A 22976-nucleotide genomic window follows, 5' to 3' on the forward strand; every position below is an offset into this window, starting at 1 on the left:
TGTACCATTCACAAGAACAAAACAATTCAACCACTATTAAAGCTAGCAAATAAACCCTTTAAAACCCAAAGCTGATGTCCAAATTTTGCTACTAAAATGTTTCCTGAAGAGAAAAAATCCTCTCAAACTGAAAAACATACAGATGACCTGCAGTACTGCAATTCCAATCCCTTTAAATGTGACGTGTCACCCAGAAAACTGAAAGCTTGCCATGCAATTCTGAAACACAGTTTCTTGAATGCAGATAATAAATATCTAAATTTTTGTAAAATATCAGTGTGGAAGTGAATATATAACTGAGAAATTTATTAAAATTAACAGTAGTCATATTAGATATTTATATTTTAGTAGCACCCAAAAGGCCTCAAGCTTCCTAAGCACATCTTAAAAGGCTGGAAAGGCCTGCTTTAAAACTCCTCCGCAGAGCAGATGGCAACTGAACCATTTCAAAACAGTTTTCTGTATCTTAAGCTTCCCTTAGCCTCACAATAAGAGCTCCTCTCACATAATGCATCTTTAATTGAGAACATCCAGAGATCTGTCCTCTTAAAATGAAAAACAATTAAATTGTTTTTGTTAACAGATTTTGATTGCATATCTTCACTTTGATGGGTTTGCTCTATCAACACTAGTAGTAGTGACAGTTTTTCCTCCTAACTTCCCATCAAGTTTCTAAGTTTGCAATTTTGTAGCAATCTACAAACCACAGGAGCATTATCTCAGATGAGGAAAACAGCTTCTTTCTGAATAATTCTATCTTGTCACAAGGACCTTGGGGCTTCAGTTTGCAGCTTCCTCATATGAAGTGTGCAGTGTATATTACAAAACACTTGGCTCGAGTCAGAAGCAGCAATCCCAAACAACAACATTCTGTGAAATGTATTTACTCTATGGCCTTTCAGCTTAGCTGAAAACATCCTTTCAGGAAACCTGCTAATACTTCAGATTTACTGAACATACATGATGTTCCCAACACACATCTCAAGCCCTCACTGACCTTCAGATAGCAGTGCTGGTAGCAGTAGTGAAGCAGGTTGTCAGAGGGCTGCCCCAGGCTGCTGACCACATGCACCAGGTGCTCAGCGTACATCGGCACCGAGTGCTCCAGGTTAACCTTATCCACCAGAATCCGCACGGAAGGTAAAGGCCGCAGGGGCTGGAAACTTGCAGCATTTAACAGCCCGCTTAAGTTCTAGGGCAGGGAGGAAAAAACATTATGCAATAATTTAAATGTATTATTATGTATCATTTATCTGTGTGTTCTTATCTAAACACACAAGAAAATCTACATGAAATAAACTATTTATAGATACCAGAGCATTATAGTACAAAGCCTCCAATCTTTCCAAAATATTTTCTTTGAAGTTTAAAATAATCAACTTTTGATCTGGAATTGTCTTGGGTGCAGGTGTCCAGGTGCTGGTGGTGCAGGGGCAGCTTCTGTGAGGGGACACCAGGGGCTGTCCTGGGCCAGGTTTATCCTGCTCCAGCCAGTGCTGCAACAGCCCCACCACAGGGCACAGCTGAGCTCCTCAGCCAAGCTGGGGGCACCTCTGTGCAAACACATTTTAGAATGGGCAAAAACACCACACAGGCTGCAAAGACTCAGAGAATAAGTGAGAAACAGCAACATGAAAAGGAAGGTCAGAAAAGGACAGGGAGGCAGTGGTGCTCCAGACACCAGAGCAGAGCTTCTCTTGCAGCCCATGAAAGAGACAACACAAAAGCAGACATCCACACTGCAGTCCATGCAGGTCCCCATGCTGGAGGAGGTGGATATGCCCTGAAGGGCACTGCAGCCTTGAGGAGAGCCCATGCTGGAGCAGATTCTCCCTCAAGGAGTGCAACCTGCCAGAAGGACTTGCACTGAGGGAGAACAGCATGAGAATGAGGGAATGGCAGAGCTCAGCTGTTACAGACTGAACCCCATCTTCCATTCTCCATCTTCCTCTGTTAAGGGGTGGGAGGTAGAAGAGTCAGGGAATGAAGGAGTCAAATTGAGTCTCAGGGGAAAAAGGGGCATAGGGAATACATGTTGTTTGGATTCTTAGCAGTAAGTGAAATTAATTGCCCCAAGTCAAGTTTGTTTTGCTCATACTGGTAATTGGTAATTGATCTCCCCCTCTACCCTGACCCATCCCACTCTCTCCCCCACTGCTCTGTTGAGGAGGGGAAGTGAGAACAGCTGGGTAAGCATCTGGCAGCTGGCTGAGGTCAACCCAGTACAAGAATATGCCAAGTCAAAATATTTTGTCCTATAAAAACTTTTGTTTACCTTTTTATCACTCCAAAGCACTATCACCATAATACTTATCTCATGCTGATCTAGCCTTTACACTGTCATCTTCTGTGTATTCACAGACATGCCAGGTATATCAACAAAAGAAGATGCCATTCCATAGAAAATAAATATCACAATTTCAGATATCCAAGTCTATTTTTCATAGTATCCATTAAAATGGAGTACTGCACCCAGCATAGGTTGGACATGGGCATACCAGAATAAGTTTGCTGGAAACAAAGTGGCTTTGGGGTTGGAGCACATGAGCTCTGTTTTAAGTGAAACAGAGACAACTGAAGTCTTTCAGTCTGGAGAAGGCCAGAGAAGAATCCTACTGCTGTCTACTGCAACCTACTGGGAGGGTACAGAGAAGACCTGCTCTTGCTTTGACCAGGATGTTGAACTCCTGGAAAACACCTCCAAACATCTCTTCCAATCTAAATTACACTACAAATCTGAAAGTTTTATTTAATATGCATCAAAATAGGACAATAAGTTGATGTACTTATGATTTTCAATCTAAACTTCAAAATCATTCTTTTAAATATGCTTGGCTTCATTCAAGAAATGTAAATTGAGACTCCAAGTAATGACTACATCAACCAAAAAATTCACTGGAATTCAACTTTACCTCAAACCTATAGCAAACATGGGACTCTTCTCCCATTGTAAAAACAGCATCTGTCCATGCCCATAAGGTGAAAAGCACTACAACCCACTACACTACTCAGTGCAATGTATTAAAAAGTGCTAAAAAGGAAAAAACCTCTCTGAGCAACCTGTTCCTGTGCTTCACCACTCTCTGAATAAAAAATTTCTTCTTAACATCTAAACTAAACCTGATCTCTTCTAGTTTAAAACCATTGTACTATGTCCTGTCATTATCTACCTGTACAAAACCCTCTCCCTCCTTTTTAAATGCCCCCTTCAGGTATTGAAAGACCACAATGAGGTCTCCTCAAAGCATTTTCTTCTTCAGGATGAGCTACCAGAGCAGTCTCAGCTTATCAGATGAAATATTGGACAAAACCTCCTAGAAATTTAACTCAAGAATTGATGAGTTTGCTCTTCTTCCCGCTCCGTCCCTTACCCATAAAACACCTTCCAGCCTCTGGCACAAGAGATAAACCCACTGCAAGTCTTCACTACAAGCCACAGATTTACCCCTACAGTACCTCAACCTTGCACATTGACAAAGGAGACCAACAAGAATAAAACCAATATAGGATTCTTTAGCTGGCATTATACTATACATATCCAAAAGATAAAACAAATGAAGGCTATTAGGAAATTCCTGTCTCTCTGAGCTTGTCATTCAGCAGTTAAATGCTCAAGTCCTGCTGACATCCTGTCTGGAACTGGTACACACAGAGCTGGCTATTAAAACCTATGTCATCTCTATTAAGCCTGCAAATTAAAAGACTTCATACTTTACCAAGCTTATGAAGACCCGCAGAACAGGTACTCTTCTGATCAAAAGATCAGAGCTACTGCTTTTTCATTTGCTTGATGCTTTAAAATCTTTTTCATTTGAAAGTATTTTTTCTACCCATACATAACACCTTCAATTTCCAATTCTAACTTGTCAGACTCCCATTTTTGGTATCTGAAGGCTCACAGGCACCAAACTAATCCAGAACTCAGTGATACACCCAGCACATGGAGTAACAGGCCTGTAAGAAAATTTATATGAAATAGTAGATGCTGATACAAAAAACTGAATCCTTATCTGTGCATACATACCTTTTCACCCATGATTATGGGCAGCAAGTGGTCTAGTAAATTGAATTCTGCCACAGGGATTATAATGGTACACTTAAGAACAGTGAACGTTGTAAGTCTAGTGGGAATGTATTCCTCCAGTGATGCTACTTCTTCTGAGCTTGGCATAGTTCTACTTCCATCTGTAATATCTACAATAAATGGAGATTACATATGTTTCACTAAAATATATAAAATGTGCCCTACAGCTGATGTTTCAGAAATGCCTAAGGAGTAGCAAAAAATGCCAAGCTTACCCCCTGCCCCTTCGTAGTTAATAATGTTATTCCACACTGTTTCTACCTAAAGCTAAATGCAATACTAACTGGATTTTCCTTACTTGAAATCTGTATTGCTCTGAGAAATTCATCTTAACAGTCTACATAACTTATTTCCATGCATTTTCATCCTATATAACTATTATTTTGAACTGATAAATACCAGTAGGAATACTTTCTTCTCTAAGATTCCAAAATTAAGCTACAGTAGAAAATGAAGTAAGCTATTCTTACTCAACATGAGGCTTATGATTAAAACAAATGGCTTTCACAGTGTCTGAAATTATCTCAGAAGTACATCCAGCACTGATAGGGATATTGTGATTAATTTACCTTTATTTTACATTTTCCTCTTCAGACTCGAAAAACTATTTGAAAGCTGCACCTTTAGAAGCACTAAATGTAGTCTGGTATAATACTGTATTTTTGTGTATATGCAATAGGAGCAAACCTGGCTTAGTTCTGCTGTATGGTTCATACTCATGTTCCAGAGCACAAACTATCATTTTCATGATGCGGTGCACGGCGCTGCTATCCAGTCGAAGATTGAGTGGACCCACAATGAGGCTTTTTGTAGACATCTCCTGAACATTTCCAAAATCTTCACTCTTTACTGAAGAAAGGTCTTGCTGATTCCCAGAAACTACAACAAGTTTTATAAAAGTTACACACAATTGGACATAATAACATATTTTATCAGCTACTTCTGTTTCAAATCCTGTGATCAAAGACTTAATAAACATACAGAAAAATATAACTATGCAAATATAACATACAAATATACAATGACTGGTTTAACAGGTTTTAACAAAATTATTTCTGGTAAATGCAGAGCAAACAGGACAAATTTCTACCTTGCCTCCAAGCAGAGTAAAACTTATTAACTCTTCCATGAACTTTGTATTTCTCAAATTTGGGACACTTTGGAGGTGTCTAAATTTCTATGGCAGCTTAAACTCACATGTGAATGACAGCCACAGTGTTCAAAACTTTCTACAGCTTGTCACAAAGTTATGTATCCCCAATAATCAAGGAAAAGATGTGATGCAGAGACATGACATATTTGGGCCCTTGAAAGGTTATGTGCCATGACAAAACTGGAAGAAGGAGACTAAAAATGAAGATAAACCCTTCCTTCCATTCATATTTACCACCATTCACTGACATATGGACAACAAGAAAGAAAAATTCTTTAATCGTTATGCCTCAGACTGTTTTTTTTAAAAAGCCAACACAGATACCAGAATAGTCTAGCAAAGTAGAGTAATAAGATAGACCAAAATCACACATTCAGTGTATACAGGCTACTCATCAGCCACCAATGACTACAGGCTACTCATCTAGTCACACCAACAGCATGACTATTTCTCTAAACATACTTCATGGAAATTCTTCAGTTAAATCATGCAGATTTCAGAAGCTCAAGTTCTCCTGTCACATATGACTTGTGAAAATATAGTCCTATCCCTCTAACACATTTAGCTTGCAGAACTTCACTCTGATTTTTTCCTAAGATCATCACTTTGAAAATGTCTTCATTGCTTTGACAGAAGCACTAAACATTAAATATCTTGCTGACCATAACATAACTGAATACTCTGACAAAATAAGCATCAACACTAAATGGTTCTGAGACTGCAGAAGGACACTGGAGCTGGTGACAGGCCTGGAGCACAATACTTCTGGGGAAGTGAGGGCACTGGGGCCGTTTAGCCTGGAGAAAAGGAGCTGAGGGAAGACCTTATTGCTCACTAGATCTACTTGGAAGGAGGGTGTAGCAAGGGCAAGAGGTCAGTCTCTTCTCCCAAGTAAGAAGCTACAGGATGAGAGGTCTCAAGTTGTACCAGGGGAGGTTTAGATTGGATATTGGGAAAAATATCACTGAAATTGGCTACAGGCACTAGCACAACCTGTCAAGGTAAGCATTGTAGCCACAATCCCTGGAAGTAATCAAAAAATGTATTAATATGGCACTTGGGGACACAGTTTAGTGGTGAACATGGCAGTGCTGGGTTAACAAATGGACTCAATGACTTAAAGAGCTCTTTTCCAACCTTAACAATTCTATGATTTCTGGTTGCCCAAGAGGAACCCAGTCATTCACCCTTTGGTCTCTCTCCTTTACTGTACTCTTTTAACTGCACTCATTCAAAACAGTTCTTATATTGAGGGAAGTTGAGCTTGGTGGAAAAGGAAGCAAGGGGTTTTTTTTCCTTCATGTTTAAATCATACTCCATAAAACACTGTTGCTTCTAAGCAGTGGTGAGGATAAAGGTCCTCAAATAAACTGAGACTGTGCTGAATTTGATGCACAGCTGGCATAATGTTCTGCAGGCCTTTACAGGCTTATGCACTCAGCAGAAGAATTAACTTTATCCTTAAAAGCCTAACAGAAGTTGACGGTGAGAGCATTTATAGCCTCTGCTTCCCTTGGTTTGTTGTTTTTCTGAGAAGAAAGAGAACAATAAAAGAAAGATAAAAGGACAGAAGGATACTTCCTTATAAAACCTACTCAAATCTTCAGCTGGAACTGAATTACAATCTTTTGAATGAATCCTGAAAGAGATTTGTTTGAAACCCAGCATACTGACTTCTGCATTTATTTTATAGGCAGTTAACATAAATACTTTTATCCTTTCAATTCTACACAGTATTCAGTTCAGATGAACACTACCAAAGAGTGCAAAAAACCATACCATCATATAAAAAACAATAAGGCCAAAAATAATAGGGCCAGAAGTAGTAAGAGCCTGCCTTTTCAAAGAGGAAAACTCAGACTTGCTTGTATATATTGTATGTATATGAATAATATCTCTAAGTGACAAAAATCATACAAACCACTTTTTGGAACAGTTCCAGTTAATTCCACCTAAATGCAAATAGAAAAGGCAGAAAACCTATTGGTTCTACAGAAGTAAGTAATCTTGAAACTTCATGGACGCATAAAGAACGCCAATCACCAAGTAGGTGATCTTGAACCTTCATGGATGCATATAGAAAACCAATTTTCAACCACTGAGTTTTCCATCTCCCTGTAAATTGTATATCTAATTCTAATCAACCAAAAATATCAAAATGAGTGCTGCATAATAAAGTTGCCAGTAGAGAGGTACACATTACAAACAAAAGGTAACTTCAACAGCACACGCTGCTAGCTCTGTAGGTCATGCAAATCAGTGATCAGGGAACTGACAGGCTACATAATGTTCAGATAAATTGTTCTGCACTGTAATACAAAGCAAAAAACCAGAAAAATAAAGGAAAGACAGACAAAATGTCTAAATAAGACTACTGTGCATGACTATCTTGCTTTCATTCAAAACACTGAAATTGATTAATGCACTTCTGTAAATGACAGATGAAACTCCTGAGAGTTAATGTTATCCAGGAGGCACTTGTGGTTTAATCAGTAATGCTATGCTTCAGGAAAGGTTAAAGGTGCAAAGAATGTGTCAAACCAAAATTGCCTTGACAGATAAAAATCTTACAATCACAGTAAGTGCCTCCTATAACTTAAGTTTGGTTCGTTTTTTTTATGGTATGTGGGGTGCAGTAATGGTAACTAAAAACAGTTATACCGAAATAAGAAATAGTAAAATGCAAACTTTCATATAAAAAACACATTAAAAATGCAGCAGATTTAGATTGTTTTCAAAATCTTAATGTATTTATACCTTCATCTTAACTAAATATTTTGCACCTATTTGTTTACATTCTATTTAACAACTCTGCATTTAACTCACAATATGGAAAAATTAGCTAGAAAATAACTAGCAGAAAGCATCACATCTGCTTTTCTGAGGGAAAAAACCATTGTAAAATTTAAGATTTTAAGTTCTTGACTCTAGAAAAACAACAACCACTTAAACAATTTAAAAATTAATTATTCTATTATTTTACACAGCCGGGTTCCTGAAATTAAAGGAAATAAAAGCACACAGTAAGACTTGATAGAAAGCCAAGCTACATTTTGTGAGGTGTTTTCCTAGTGACTGATGGAGAAAATAGAAGCCAAGGCTATAAGAAAGCATCCTAGTAGGAAAAAAAAGAGAAGCTAAGGAGGGAAAAACATAGTCAGAAAATACAATAGTCTGGCACCAAGGAAAATAAAAAAGCATTTCTGAGTTCAGTAATTTCTGAAAAGCGTTAGTTAAAAGTTGGGAAGAGATATGATCATAACATTCCTTATGCATTCAGAGAAACAAGAAAAAATACTCCACAAAATCAATTTCTCTTCATAATGCACTTAGTCTGTGCATATTTAAATTTCTACACTAAGATTCAAAAGGAGATAAGGCTTACCCAAGGTTTTCAATTTCTCTACATAGGAGTTCAGTGTGCAATTAAACACTTATATCATTATTAAAACCAGAAGAAGTCTGCAGTATATGTTTGACTTAATTGTAAATTTTCAGAGCTTCACACCACTCTCATGGTACAGAGGAAAGCCTCGAGTCAGGAAAGAACTGTTAAATTTCCTGGTGTATAGCTCTACTGCTGAGGGCAATAGCACCATTTACTTATTTTTGTAAATGTTTCATGAGCCATCCCTAAGGAAACTGGAAGTTTCTTTCCTACTCCTTTTAGACTTAATGTCCACCACGTCCAGAAAACAAAGCCAAACATTAGGAGTTGTGAATTCTCTTACACAGAAATAGAAACACAAAAAAAAACCCAGATGAGTTGGACTATGTAGCCAGGACAGATAAGTGTTCAGTCACAAAATAGCAAGAAGGTCCCAACATATATCCAGAGAAATAGTATTCACAATAATAAATACACAGATGGGGAAGAAAGTAATATTAATTTGACAATAAAACTGCAGAACAGCAGCTGTAAATGACAGTGTTCTGAGGAGTGAGGGGGAAATTATATCACAATCAGTGATAAGAATATCTGTGAAAAAATATAAACATATTACTTGCTGATAGATTAACTCCTTTGTCCCAGCTTTTGTGACACTCACAAAAGTAGACACACTTACTTCATTAAATCCACTTCTCCAATTTAGAAAAGAATTTATTGGAATCACAAAAAACTATTTAGAATTATCCTATATCTATATATACATAGTTTAGAGTAGTATTTGCTCACCAAGTTGTTTAGATACATATATTTAAAGATAATTCTTCACACTTTCTTGCATCCTTGCATTTTTCTTCATAGAAGAAAAACAATAGCCCTTTTCATCTTCTGTGCTAAGTATACAATCAATCTCATTCTTCAACCAGGGTTTCTCAAGATATTTTTAATGTGCAACGTCGATAATAGTAACTTTTTTTAAAAAGAAATCATATTTTATTAATTCCACCTCTGCTACAAAATACTTACTTTCAGTTTAGCAACTATAAAAAATACCATTTTGATTACTTATGCAAGAAAAGAAAAATTAAAAAAGAAGAATTCCAACAATCAACAGCTAACCAAAACAACTAACCTCTGAAGGACATCAATTAAGATGAAAGCATTTTAATGATGATCCTGATGGTAAATCTAAGGTAAGTTAGAGGACAGTTGGTCAAGGACCATCTGGGCATGAAAAGTCTTTGTTTCTATTATTTATCAGGGTAAACAAAGGAAGAAAGGTACCTTTGCCACCGATGCTTTCCATTGTATACAAGTAATCCATGTAGAAAGCCCCAAACCTCTGCATTCCAGCTATCTCTGTGTATGTCTCCTACCAACAAAGCAAAGCAAACAAAGAAAATGTTGTATAAGGAAAGAAACTTGAGATTACCAACTGATAGACTGGTACTAGAGAGATATATTCATGTTTGGATTTGTGCATCAACACAGGGAAAGGCTTATCAAAGCAAAGGACAGAGGTTATCACAAGAATTGACCTTTCTGATAGGTAATGTAACTTCCATTTGAGGCCACACAAATGCACATCCATAATTCCTGTGGACATGCTGACCAATTCATCAATTACATCGAGTCAATCAGTACCTTTAATGAAGTAACTATTCTTCATTTGACCTCTTGCATGCAACACATCAACCTAATTAAATATGCTGAAAACTTCAGCTTGTTCAATTTGGCTTTGCTATTCAAGGAATATTGTGGTTTTATCTTTCAACAGCAGGAAACTTATCAAGACATTATGCCAGCATTGGGATTCATACATAGTATAATACATCACACAGCAAATTTCCTTCCAATCTTGCCAAAAAATGGGCAAATTGTGCAAGCATTGAAGACAGACCAAGGATAGAATAAAGCTTAAAACACACTATGGGAAAAGATTGACTATAAGTACTTGTGATTTTACTAAACTCATTTTTTCACATAATTATTCGGTGAATAATAATAATTAATAATTTTTCACATAATTATTACACTTCATCAATAGCAATAAAAAGGTGAAATAATTAAATTTAAATTTAAAGGAAATTAGATACATTCCAAAATTGTAAATGGCTTACCTGTACAACAAACAGCACAGACCTCCACCTATGAACACAACTGGAAAGGACCACCTTGGTCATTGCAACTGATCTTTAATAATGGCAGACAACCAGGGAATAAAGCTTTACTGCACAATTTACAACAATAGAGACTAGAGGTGACTGAAAATTTGTCTCCACAAAAGGGAGAATTAGCAAAATTTTCTCTGAGTAGACCAATATAGAACGCAAGCAATAAAATTAATACTGTCCAAATCTGACAGCACTTCTTAGTTTGAAGACCCTAGACTACTTACTGTCTGGGTTTAAAACACGTGCTGGTAAAGCTTGACTTTTGCTAGTATTCTCCCATATGTCTCTTTTCCTCTTAATATGTTCTGTGGTTACTGCTTTTGGAAACTATGACATTAATTCAGTTTTTGGGGCAGGAGGGGAGTTTGAGGTTTCTTTTGGACATGTTTTTTCAGTTTGGCTCATTTTTTGGCTTGGTTTTTGTGGGTGTCTTTTTTTGACACAAACAGATTTACTTTTTTTTTTTTTTGGCCAGCTGCTAAGTAAGATTCATTTAAATGTGTAAAAGTAAAGAGAATTCAGTCCTCTAATAGTACACAGATCTAAATAATTAGAAGAAATTCATTAGAGAGCATTGGAAATTTTTTTATAAGAAAGATGTAATTCTCTGACCTTATGATGAGCTGCATCCAATATAAATTCTGCACGAATACTATTATTTTCTGGACTTCTGTAATCAAATAGTGAATTGGTAAGGTATGTCATTCCTTTCACGCTCAGATTTTCTCCACAATTAAAGAAGCACGCCTCCTTCAAGAGGCAGTAGAAAGTGAAGCAGGAAAAGAAAAAAAAATTCAGTCAAGTTAACAGAGTAGTTCAATTCTGTTGTAACACAAATAAGACACACACAGAGTAGTAACCCCCAAGAACATGTTTCATTATGAATGAAGATGAAACAATGAAATTAATATAATTCATATAACACAAGTTCTGTCCACTCCTTCCTCATTTTCAAATGAAGAAAAATTGCCTGAACCAATGAATATGATACAACTCATGATATAGAACATAATAGCTGCATTTTAACAGCAAATAACCTCAGATCATCATCACTCCAAATCTTGCCCCAATCCTCTTCTGTATACAAACTTGTCACTGCACACTCTATTTCTGGCTGCCCAATCCTTTCAGATGCTGTACTTATCATCTTCAAGGCAATCAGTTATTTCCATGTATGACCTCATTGCTACATTATCATTCTTTATTCATCTAGATTTTAACATGCCTCCTCCCAGACTTCTACCCTTCTGAAATCAATACAACTTTCCTAACAAGAGTTGTTAATCCAAAAAACTTTTATAGATTTTTTTTTCCAACTATCTATTCTCAATCACAGGCAGAGCCAGAACCTTTATGAAAGGACCAATCCCACAACCACAGACAACAGGCAAATAGCATCATCACCACTATCATAAAGCAGATACTTTCCTAAATTCCTGGACTAGAGAGTGGCAGAAAAATGAGTAAGAATAAAACCCCAAATGCTCCTTATTAACCAACTTAAAGGAAATTATCTCCATTGGTCAGAACATGGGGCTCATAATGCCACAGCTGTGGGTTCAATCCCTGTATGGGCTATTCACTAAAGAGTTGGACTTGATGGTTTTTTCTGGGTTCATTTCAAAAGAGACAATTTTATGATTCTGTGAAATTCTCTTGGTCACTCACTCACCTCAGTCTAAAAAATCAATTCTCTCAAGATTTTATACCTGACAATCTCAGTTGCCACAGACAAGGTGGCTGTCCACCCTCACATCCCCAACCACATCTCCCTTGTCCTTAACAAGGCCAGTATAGATTTTTACAGTTGGCTCATCCTTGCCTCCCCAGCCTCTCCTTCTGGAAAAGCCTGTGTGTATCCATAACAGCACACCAGTCACATAGTGTGTCCCACTGCATCCCTAAAATCCCAACAATGTCATACTCAGCAGCCATGTCATGATATTTTCTTGTTTTCTGCTCTGCACACACAAACACCTGAGATGGGTGCCAAGCCATGATGCTCTCACAGGGGAAAGGAAAGAAGCCGCCCCATCACATCTACCAAAATACAGTATACAATTTCCCAGATTAGGAGATATTTGACAAATACAGGCACTTATTTTCTTCCATATTCCTTATTTTCCTTTCTAGAATACTTTACAAGACTTCACAGAGCACTAACATCAAGTTAACAGGTCTCTTCTTGTCTATATTATTTGTTTTTATTTAAACATAGATAATAGTCCCTGTTCTCCAATACTTTAGGGCATTACCCTATCTACACATTACCTAAAAATCATCATTATTGAATTTAGAATTTCATGCAACACTTCATTAAATAATTTTAAAGTAGTTCATAATGATACCTGATTTTTTCTTAAACAATTGAAGATTTGCATCTATTTAAAATACAAAAATTAATACTGTCTAACTCCTTCACTTCATACTGCTCTCAATCTTCCTGAAAAGTGAGGTAAGACACTCATTCAGTATTTGTGCCACATTTCTATTATCTGCACCATACAGTGTTCCCATTTTTTCCCTTCCAATCTTTGGTTGATTTAAGTACTTTCAAAGACTTTCAATTATATTTTAATTTGTTATACAAAATCACAAAGGCAACAATGGGTTACTGTCCAAAAAGATTTTTAAAAAGTCTTATGTTCTGCCTCTTCTCAATCTGAGATATTTGTCTTTTTAACTCTAAGGAATAGACACTGAGTTCTGTAACACAGTAACATCCAAAAATCACAGCTGGTAACAGCAGTCTTTTCAATTTTTGCAATCAGATATTCTAATAAAGGATAACAAAATTGCTTACTGAGCAAATCAACTGATATTTCAACATACTCACTTCATCACTCCTATTCATATTTTCTTCAAAATCTTTAATTCCCATAATTCCTTTAAGGCACATAGCTTGGCAACCAACAAAACCTATTTGGCAATCAAAGAAAAGTTCACCTTTCATAAGGACCTAGTGAGGAAAAAGAATAAACTGATAAATTTTTAAGCCTTCTATTCCACAAGAAGTAGAGAAGATGGACAAAAATGAAGCAAAATATACTTAGTTTATATATTTCGAGTTTTAATAAATAGCAACATACAGGGCACTAGAAAGGAAGGTATTACTATAGTGCTCAACCACTACAACACAGAAGTTTAGAGAGTTAATATCTACGTGATTATTACAACAAATGCATACAATATGACAGAACATAAAAGATCAGCAATTAAATAATTTAAAAATATTTTACCAGCAACTATTTGGTACATTACTTTAAATGTACCAAAAAAGCCCTGTCAATGTAAAATTACCTCAACTGTTGTTCCTTCTTGTTCCCAGCATATGACTTCTTTGGATTTTACTTTCTGAGGGCTGTAATAACTACTTTCAGCTTGCATTTCAGTGAGCTACAGAAGAACAGGATAAACACCTTATACAAGTCAGTATTAGTATTCAATGACAGTATGGTCATTAATACACAGAACTGATAAAGACAAAGTAAACTATGGGCAAAAATACATTAACTGTCAGGAAACAGGTGCAATTAAACAGCTGTAGCACATTATCCATATCCAGAATGTCTCATGTTCAACTTCGGTTTGAAATATGCTATAACAGAATGCTTAAAATCCACTATAGTATTTTCAGTTTGCTTATCTAAAGAGAAACTGTGTGAAAAGATGAAACAGATACACAGTTGTGCTATAAATATCAAATAAGCTTATAAACTCCTGTAAAAATCCATTAATACTTGATTTATTTTCCCCAGAAAATAATTAAACATCATTATAGTATTGCAGACACATTTTGATTATAACCATACACATCTTTGTTTCATGTCATGGCAATCAAGAGCAACATGCATTTATATTTCTTGCATGATTTTGATATAAAAATTCAAAATGGGAAAACATGCACAGGTTAAAAAGCACATAACGTAGAGCTAAGAAAAACAAGTAAAAAGATGCACTCTATATTGAATATATTACATTTGGCACAAAAAAACTCAAGTTAGTTTATGGTGAACAGTTTAAATACTTCAAATTCTAATTTTTACAAACGAATAGCTACACACTCTCTTTGTTTTCAAGACTGGATACACATGGATGCTGTTTCAATTTAAAATTGTGTAATCTGAATGTCCAAGAAAATTGGATGAAAAAAGTCACTGATCACCCTTCACCTGTGTGCAATTATTGCAGAGGAAAAGCAATTAATTGATTAAAAGAACTCAGAAATTACAAGAATAGTTTTCACCATTATTAGAAAACGGTACATTTAATTTGGCATGATTTTTAGCTGGAATGATATCAACTATTCAAAATGTTAATGCAGAAACTTGACCTTATTTTTTAACCAAAATATGAACCACAAATTAATTCCATACACTCTTTGCATGCAAGCAGAACAATGAATTCTGTTTTCCTCCTGTCACCATATTAGCATCATACATCATATTTAAATTTTCTAAAATGCAAAATGTTACATTTTGAGTAGTTTTTAATCACTTCCTAATATAAAATGCGTGAATTTGCAAATGAAGCATTAGGAAGACCCTCTCTAGCAAAACACATGTTCAAAAAATAAGTTTATATTATTTTTAATGAGTTTTCTTGCATGAAGAACAAGAGCAAAAAATTACTACTGTATGACATAGTGTAAAAGAAGATGCTGAGCCATGATAAATGAGAAATTTGAACTTTAGTGGCTTGTTCATGTTTCAAGTGGTGTCCCAGGAATAGAATTAATTATATTCCCAGGAATATAATTCATGTTTTAAGTGGTGTCCCAGGAATATAATTAATGGAGGGAACAAAATTATAATATTTATTTTTAGCCTCTCTTAATGAGAGCTGAAGCAGATTGACACAAAAGAACACAAATGAACACGTGAATGCTGTTGATATCTTCAAATTTTTCAACCAAATTTTTCAGGTGGCTGAAGGCTTAAAACATCAACATCCCCACAGAATATCTACTGCTTCCAAAGTCACTTGTCTCACCCTTTCAGGCAGTTGCTGAGCAGCTAAATGCCCTTCTACACCACCAAACAAAAATAGCTAAATTAGGCATAAAGCCCCATAAAACATTCTTGTGCACAGATGTCAAGCCAAACAGGCAAAAAAGAGACAGAGAGCTCCTGATGGTATTGGGTATAATCAGGCACATCATTTTTGTATGGGAGTTACAAAAGTCTTGCAGTTAATCTGAAAGGCTCAAAGTCACAAAAATCACACTAAATAACTCTGTGGCAAAGTTCTGACCTTGATTTAATACATGCTTAATTGTAAAGCCAAGAGCCACTTGGTGTAGTTATGCACATAGAATCGCTTGCAAATAGTTTGAAACATTACAAGTATTCTCTTAATTCAATACTTTAATTTCTAATTTCTGTAAGTACATCTCAATATTTTAGTCAGACTCTCCATATTCCCTTCTGCAAGCTTACAAAATATTAGAAGGCCAGCAACAATTTCCAGCTGTGCTTAGAGCTTATATTAAATCTTTCTCTACATATACTGTTTGTAGCTCAGTCTATATGTACTATTTATCTTTTTTTCCTTCAATAAAATTTCAACCTATGGAAAATGAATTCAACATTATCAAGTTAAATTGGTATTCTCACATACAATAGTCCAAAAAGAAAAGAGTAGTTTCAAAAAATTCCTCCAATCCTAGCTCTAAATTAGAGGAGCTTTTATAAAGAAATATGTATTTGTATAAATATTAGATAGATAGAATACTGCAGTGAACATTCACAGAAAGCTTTCAGGCTTTTCTTCCCATCAAAAATATCAATCTAAGTAAATTAAGTGGTTTTGTTTGAACATTATGAAGTTCACACTCAAATTCTAGCTCAAATAATAAAAACTACTCACATTGCAATTATCAGTCCAGTATGATGAACAGGAATTTTCAGCTTTCACATTTCTTGTTATACATTAACTTAATATTCCCCTCATAATATCAACAATATTTGTCTTGAATCAAATGGTATTTGAATGCTAAGCAAATCTTTATGTACTTCCTCAATAAGTCAAATGAATCCTTTATGACACAGAGAAATATTTACCTTAAAAGTCACTGTTGCCTTTGTACAGTAAAACCCAACTGAAATAATAGGATCCTTGAGGGACTGAGACTTCTGCTGTTCTGCTGTTCCATCACCAATTCCACCAGAATCATTCTCTTCATCATCATAACTCACAATAGCAGGAACTAAAGACCAAGCCCAAGAAACCCATCCTTGTTGCTGGTCATCATCTTGATGGAAATAAGGATCTTGACTAATGTACTGTGTAGGATATTGCATTACTGAGCTTGCTTCATCTTCTGTGCCTTTTAAAACAAAAACCAAGCTAAATTTCAGATAAACCATACTTAAAAATTTATTTATTAAATTCAAATTTATGGTATGTGAAATTTATCTTGGACTGTATTCCACACAGCATTCACTGATACTTGGCTTACAATCATAGGAAGTCCAAAGTACAAATTTTAAATTACTGAATATGAGTTTTCAAGCACTTCTTTGATTCATTAACATTTTTCTCCAAAAAATATTAAGTGTCTTTGCTATAGTTTTAGTATCATACATTTGCAGTGAGACCAGAATTTGCCATCTATACCACAAGTCTTCAAGACTGCTTTCATTAAAGACTTCCTAAAGCCATACACTTAAATCTGACTAAATAATGATATTATGATCTTATAGTTTCCAATTTTAAAATTCATCAAAAGTACTTCAAGTCAATCTATGCTACTACATAACTAACTACAAGTTAATCTATGCTCAAAGAAGCTGGTACCCATCTGTGAGTCAAAGGTCAAAATGTTGGTCACCTGTGAAAATCAGTAGAGATCGCATGCAGAACAAAGTGAGAACTTCCCCAAAGATTCAAGTCTAAGACTAATGATCTAAACAGGTAGGTAATGTACTGCATGTAAAAAGAGCACAAATAGCTTTTATCTGGTTTCATCACCACTCTTGTAGGACTCATGAGGGCTATTAAATACTTCAGAATTACTATAGGTAGTACTGGATGCAGTACTGTTCCTGAAGGCAACCATTATGTTCAATGCATCATTTAACTGAGAACAGAAATAGCCATATTCCAATTCTATTAATGTATTTTGAATCTCAGAGATCCCATTTTTACAAGTTTCAGACATTTTATTGCTTAGTCTAACTAGTCTTTAGCCTTCTACTCTCTTTATACTTGCATAATTGAGGAAAGAGTAATAAAAAACACTCCTGAGAATTCTCTGCACTTGCTTAAGAGGCAAGGGTATGTCCTCCCACAAAGGCAGTGCAAGCTCCCTTTCTACTTCCTTCACACAAGTCTCAAGGAGCAGATTTAAATCCAGAAACAAATCTTGAAACACAGCAAATACAGAAGAGGTGCACATAAAATTTTGGAAAAAGCCAAGAGGAAGAAGTGTCAGCTGTAGAAGGAAAAAACCTGATACTGATCATGACTCAAGTAGTTTAGTACAGACTGCTGTTGGAAAGCACAAAAGAAATGGTGGAAGGCCTGGCAAAAACTGAAAAGAAGGTGGAGGTGTAGAACCTAGGTCATGCATAACATTTGGTCTACCTGGCCAAAAATTTCAGCCATCATTTAGCATACCCCTTTTTGAAGTACACAGAGATAACAGAAAAATATGCCAAGTAATAGTCTGGATTATCACAGCTTTTAATATTTTGGAAAACATTAAAATTAGCACCATTTAACCCTATCTCCTCTATCTATATACTGTGAGACAGAAAATTGAAAGAGGAAGCTATATCTATTTTCTATCACTAAATTAAAACTACTACAGCCCCTATACAATCACCAAACTTAAGAAAATATGCACATCAGCTTGATAAACAACACACAACATCCTCTAAACACTACAAACATAAATACACTGTAAATTCATTTTTAACAAGGAATATATGAAGGAGAGCATGTACGTGGAAAACACAAAGTCTCTTTACTTTGAACTAACTACACTAACCACTTCATTGCCTGCAAACATATTGGATAGTGAAACATAATGACAAAACCACTGTTTTACTTACATGAGTTTGTTAAAGGACAAAATGTTACCCTGCGTCAGGCTTCTAAAGCCATTTTTTTCTAGCCATTCATAGTTTGCACTGGAAGTCTTGCTCCATAATGCAGGGCAGTGATTCCAGTTAAGAAATACATTTAATATATATTACAAGAGTGCAGTGTGACTGCATCTCACTGCTTGCATGCTCAAATCAAGTCTGACCTTCAGAAATTTACTTTCTCTTAAAGGGTTTTAGATATTTATCTGTAATAAGAGTCTGGAAACTGGTATCTCTCAATATAAATCTGGAATTAACCTAGTAGAAAATTACTCTCTTGGTATTTATTTATTTATTTCTCTGTCTGTCTACGTTTTCTGCCAGGTATGGGTGATCCAGCCTAGCCTGTGGCCACATGAATACAAGTGCTGGCACTAGAGGAAGAAGGAAGGAATGCATCCCTGCTGGCAATAGCAGGAATTTTCATCTCATTGAATCAGCCATGAAACTGTAAGAGTGAAGCTTAGTACATGCTTCAAGGACAGAGAGATGTAGATGTTCATTCTTGCGTCACTAAATAATGTATACATTAAAATTCATTTTCTTATTCACAATTTGTCTGCTATAAACCAGAGAAGCTACTACAAACTCACAAATAAGACACTGGAAATAAGCATAAATGGCATGACCATTTTAGCTTGTGTGTGGCAAAATATTTTGCAGTAAAGACATAAATGGGCTTCTAAAACTGCCTCTACATCTCTGCCTTGGCCATCCAAAATTTGCCCTCTGTCTTGTGTTCTGAAGGAGATAGTTCTGTCAAATACATATGATGATATAATTAAGTACAAAGATAATGTTAGAGCACAGCATAGTTGAACAAAAGCTGTGTAGGCAATTACAGATTTCTTTTGCAATCTTAGTCTTATCCCTGACCCTTCTGAAACATCTTGTGTAACAGTGTAGAGTTACATTAGATTATTTCTTTTTGAGATGGCTGTCTTAGGAAAAGCTAGGAAGTCAAACTGACAGTTGTTCAAAAGAATGCAAATGGGACTGACCAACAGCAATTGCAATTCAACCTTCCTGAAGGCATTCATTAATATAGAGATGGAAAGATGACTGCTGAAGATTTTACACGTATTTGGATGTAAGAACTTCAAATTTAATTCTAGATGCAAAAGCAACTGTGTACTTGTAGGAAGATGCCTTTTAACATTAATCGTTGATTAAATTATATTTGTATCACCACATTTTCACGCCTTAACCAAAAGAAGCTGAGTAAAACCTGCATAGCTCTGCTGACTTCTGTCCTCTTCCACAGTTAAAGCTTCCTTCCAGTTTTCTCATCCCAGTTACTCTGTCTCCAATCCTTATTTTTTTTCATCTGAAAGTCATTGCTTACCCATCTCAGCTGTTCTCATATTGACTCATATGATTTCTCTCTTCTTTCTGTGCCTTTCCTGTATTCAAATAGCCCTAGTTGCCTTTCTGACTCCAGGAATGCAGCCACAAAATTCAAGCACCTCTAAATACATTGTCATTCTCCATGGCATAAACACTTAGCCAAATTTGGGGAAAACTTCATTCTAACAAAAGAAAAATATTCATGATACAGAGACAACCCTCTGTCTGAAAGCAAGGGCAATGCAGTGCTTCAGAGAAAACTTCCTGACACTTTCTCCTGTAAATAGTACAAATCATTGGTTAGATACAAAAAGTTATTAAAATACACACTGATGATTTTTCTAAAACTTGTATGCTTTTAAAGCCTCAGCAGAATATTAAGCCAATATTTGCAGAATATTAATTACTTCTAATCATGTCTTGTGTAATGCACTCGTGTTTGCAATGTAGAGCTCCTAGTGCAGAAAACCCATCTTCAGAGACAGTAAGAGAGAACTATTTACAGATATCTTATTTGTTTTCTCATTTCCACACAGCAGTAACATGACAGAGGATTCTACATCTGAAATAAGAGTGAAACAGTTATCTGTGCCAAACAGTGAAGGCCATATTTGGAAAAAAATTTCCACTGCTGTCATTTACCCATCATGCATCTATTTCTCTGAAACCAGAGAAGACAGCAACACAGAATTTTTAAAAAAATTACAGTCTCCTAATGCAAATCAAAATGGTATATTTCTTCAACAGAACATAATTAATTTATTAGTTTATGCATAGCTTTAAACTGCTGTAATATTATAAATTTAAGTCTAGCTTAAGAGAGCTATGTCACCTTCAAATGAAATTCCAAGAATTTCCTAGGTGAGGTAAATTTCTCTTCCTATTTCCCCAGATTCAAATGCAACCTTGGAAAGATAACCAAAACTTTTGTCTTAAGGAGATTTAAATTAAAATACAAATCTCTAAATAAATTCAGAGAATTGCAGAATAAGCTGGGTTGGAATGGACCCACAAGGACCACTGAGTCCAACTCCAGGCCCTGCACAGAATCACCCCAAGAGTCACCCCATGTGCCTGAGAAGCAGCAGATGGGAAGCAATCACACAAAGATGAAGAACATTCACCCCTCATCAGTGCAATGCTCCTGAAGAGATCCTGTTGCACTAAGATACCACAAAAGATCACACAGAAGAAGGAATACATGTTATATGAAAATAACAAGTTCAAACCAGAAAAGGTAAAAGGACAGAACTATGGGAAACAGTGCAAAGTAATACCTCCTTGCTTAGGACAAGTTCTGATACATCTATTCTCAGTGACCATTTTCAAAGAAATTAAGAAGCACACTTTGGCTTTTCTCTTATTTAACTCAAACGTGGCTGCTGCCAGTTTCAAACTTGCTTATGGAAAAGTGCCTTAATGCATGATATATTGACAGACAAATCCAAAGTACCCTACAGTGTCACAACTCCCAAAATGGTCTTCTTAGATCATATTTAACCTCAGTTTAATTAAGACCATCAGAATTATAGCACATAACATTAAGCATGTGAAAGCACTGCATCCTTACCCAGTACAATGCCTCTAGCAAACTGCAAGACTATCAAGATACTTGGCAAGAACTAGACTTGGATATTTACATTTGCAAAAAGCAAAGAAATGAATGTTTTTAACATTTTTTCTTACAAATTAAAAACTATACTCACCTGTGATATTTCCCAACATATCTTTAGTGTGGCAAATCAAATCTTCACTTTCCCCATCTTTGAAGTTGCCTATTTCACCGTAATACAGAGCAATCCCAAGCTGCATTATACGTATAAACATAGGAAGCTGCTGATCAGAGATTGAAAGTTTCAAACTTTCAACTAATGTGTGAATCTGTAACATGAAAAGAGAACAAAAACAATTAATAACAAAGCTCTGACATCAGTAAAGCCCAGTTTTAAACCATGCAACTCTGTACTAATTTGGTATGGGAATTTTATTTCCAAAAATGAGATTTGCAATACAACAGGAGGCAAAGGGCTGCAAACAAAGCCTACCAAAAACATTCACTTGAGTTGTCACACAAGAGATCTTCAGCTGAAAAAGTAAGTGTAACACATTTTACACATACAGAAATATTTATATATTTGTTTTTTAAACTTATTGCTGAAGAACTTTCTTAAATCTAGGTGATGTAAGAACATTTAATAAATGCTCTTACAATGCTCTAATTTTATTTTCATTATAGGGTTTCTTTCAAATCTCTGCATGCTCTAGATAACCTAGATATCTAGATAGTATATCTAGATAAACTCTAGATATACTGGTTTTAAAATACAAGGTCCTTCATTTTCATTCTTTCCCACACCAAACATTGTTCCAAATGGCCAAGTAATGGGGGGAAGAATTAATTCCAACTGCAGTGCAGAAAACTGGCTCCTCTGAATATTCTGTTTCAAACGTGCAGTTCAGGCACCTTTCACTAAATGAAAGAAAGCTTTGGACAGACTAAAATTTTTGGAATGAAAACTTATCCTTCTTTAAAAATTTAGCTGTTAAACAGCTAAATACCTTAAAGTACTTTGAGTATGTGATCATTCGATAACATCAAAGTCAAACAAGATAAGAAAGGTACCTTTCATTACGTAAGAGCTCTATAAAATAAAATTATTGTACCAAAACTACTGCCCAACATTAGATATATTTTCAATTCCAGGTCCAGTTTCTACATGTTGCAGGTGAAAATAATGGA

The 22976-nt window shown here is 35.6% G+C and overlaps 1 protein-coding gene across 1 annotated transcript in view; it reads right to left on the reverse strand.

The window, feature by feature from the left end:
* The window catches only part of VPS13B (vacuolar protein sorting 13 homolog B), a 433772-nt gene that overhangs the window by 358584 nt on the left and 52212 nt on the right, over window positions 1–22976 (reverse strand). The window contains exons 7-15 of the mRNA XM_036379056.2: window positions 21943–22117; window positions 16862–17127; window positions 14100–14195; window positions 13636–13758; window positions 11412–11549; window positions 9910–9997; window positions 4772–4963; window positions 4025–4194; window positions 998–1192 (exon numbers count right to left, since the gene is read on the reverse strand). Coding sequence (XP_036234949.1) covers window positions 998–1192; window positions 4025–4194; window positions 4772–4963; window positions 9910–9997; window positions 11412–11549; window positions 13636–13758; window positions 14100–14195; window positions 16862–17127; window positions 21943–22117 — 1443 coding nt within the window. The remainder of the gene's footprint in view (window positions 1–997; window positions 1193–4024; window positions 4195–4771; window positions 4964–9909; window positions 9998–11411; window positions 11550–13635; window positions 13759–14099; window positions 14196–16861; window positions 17128–21942; window positions 22118–22976) is intronic.

This window comes from Molothrus ater, chromosome 1 (assembly GCF_012460135.2).
Source record: "Molothrus ater isolate BHLD 08-10-18 breed brown headed cowbird chromosome 1, BPBGC_Mater_1.1, whole genome shotgun sequence".
NCBI classification, from domain to species: domain Eukaryota; kingdom Metazoa; phylum Chordata; class Aves; order Passeriformes; family Icteridae; genus Molothrus; species Molothrus ater.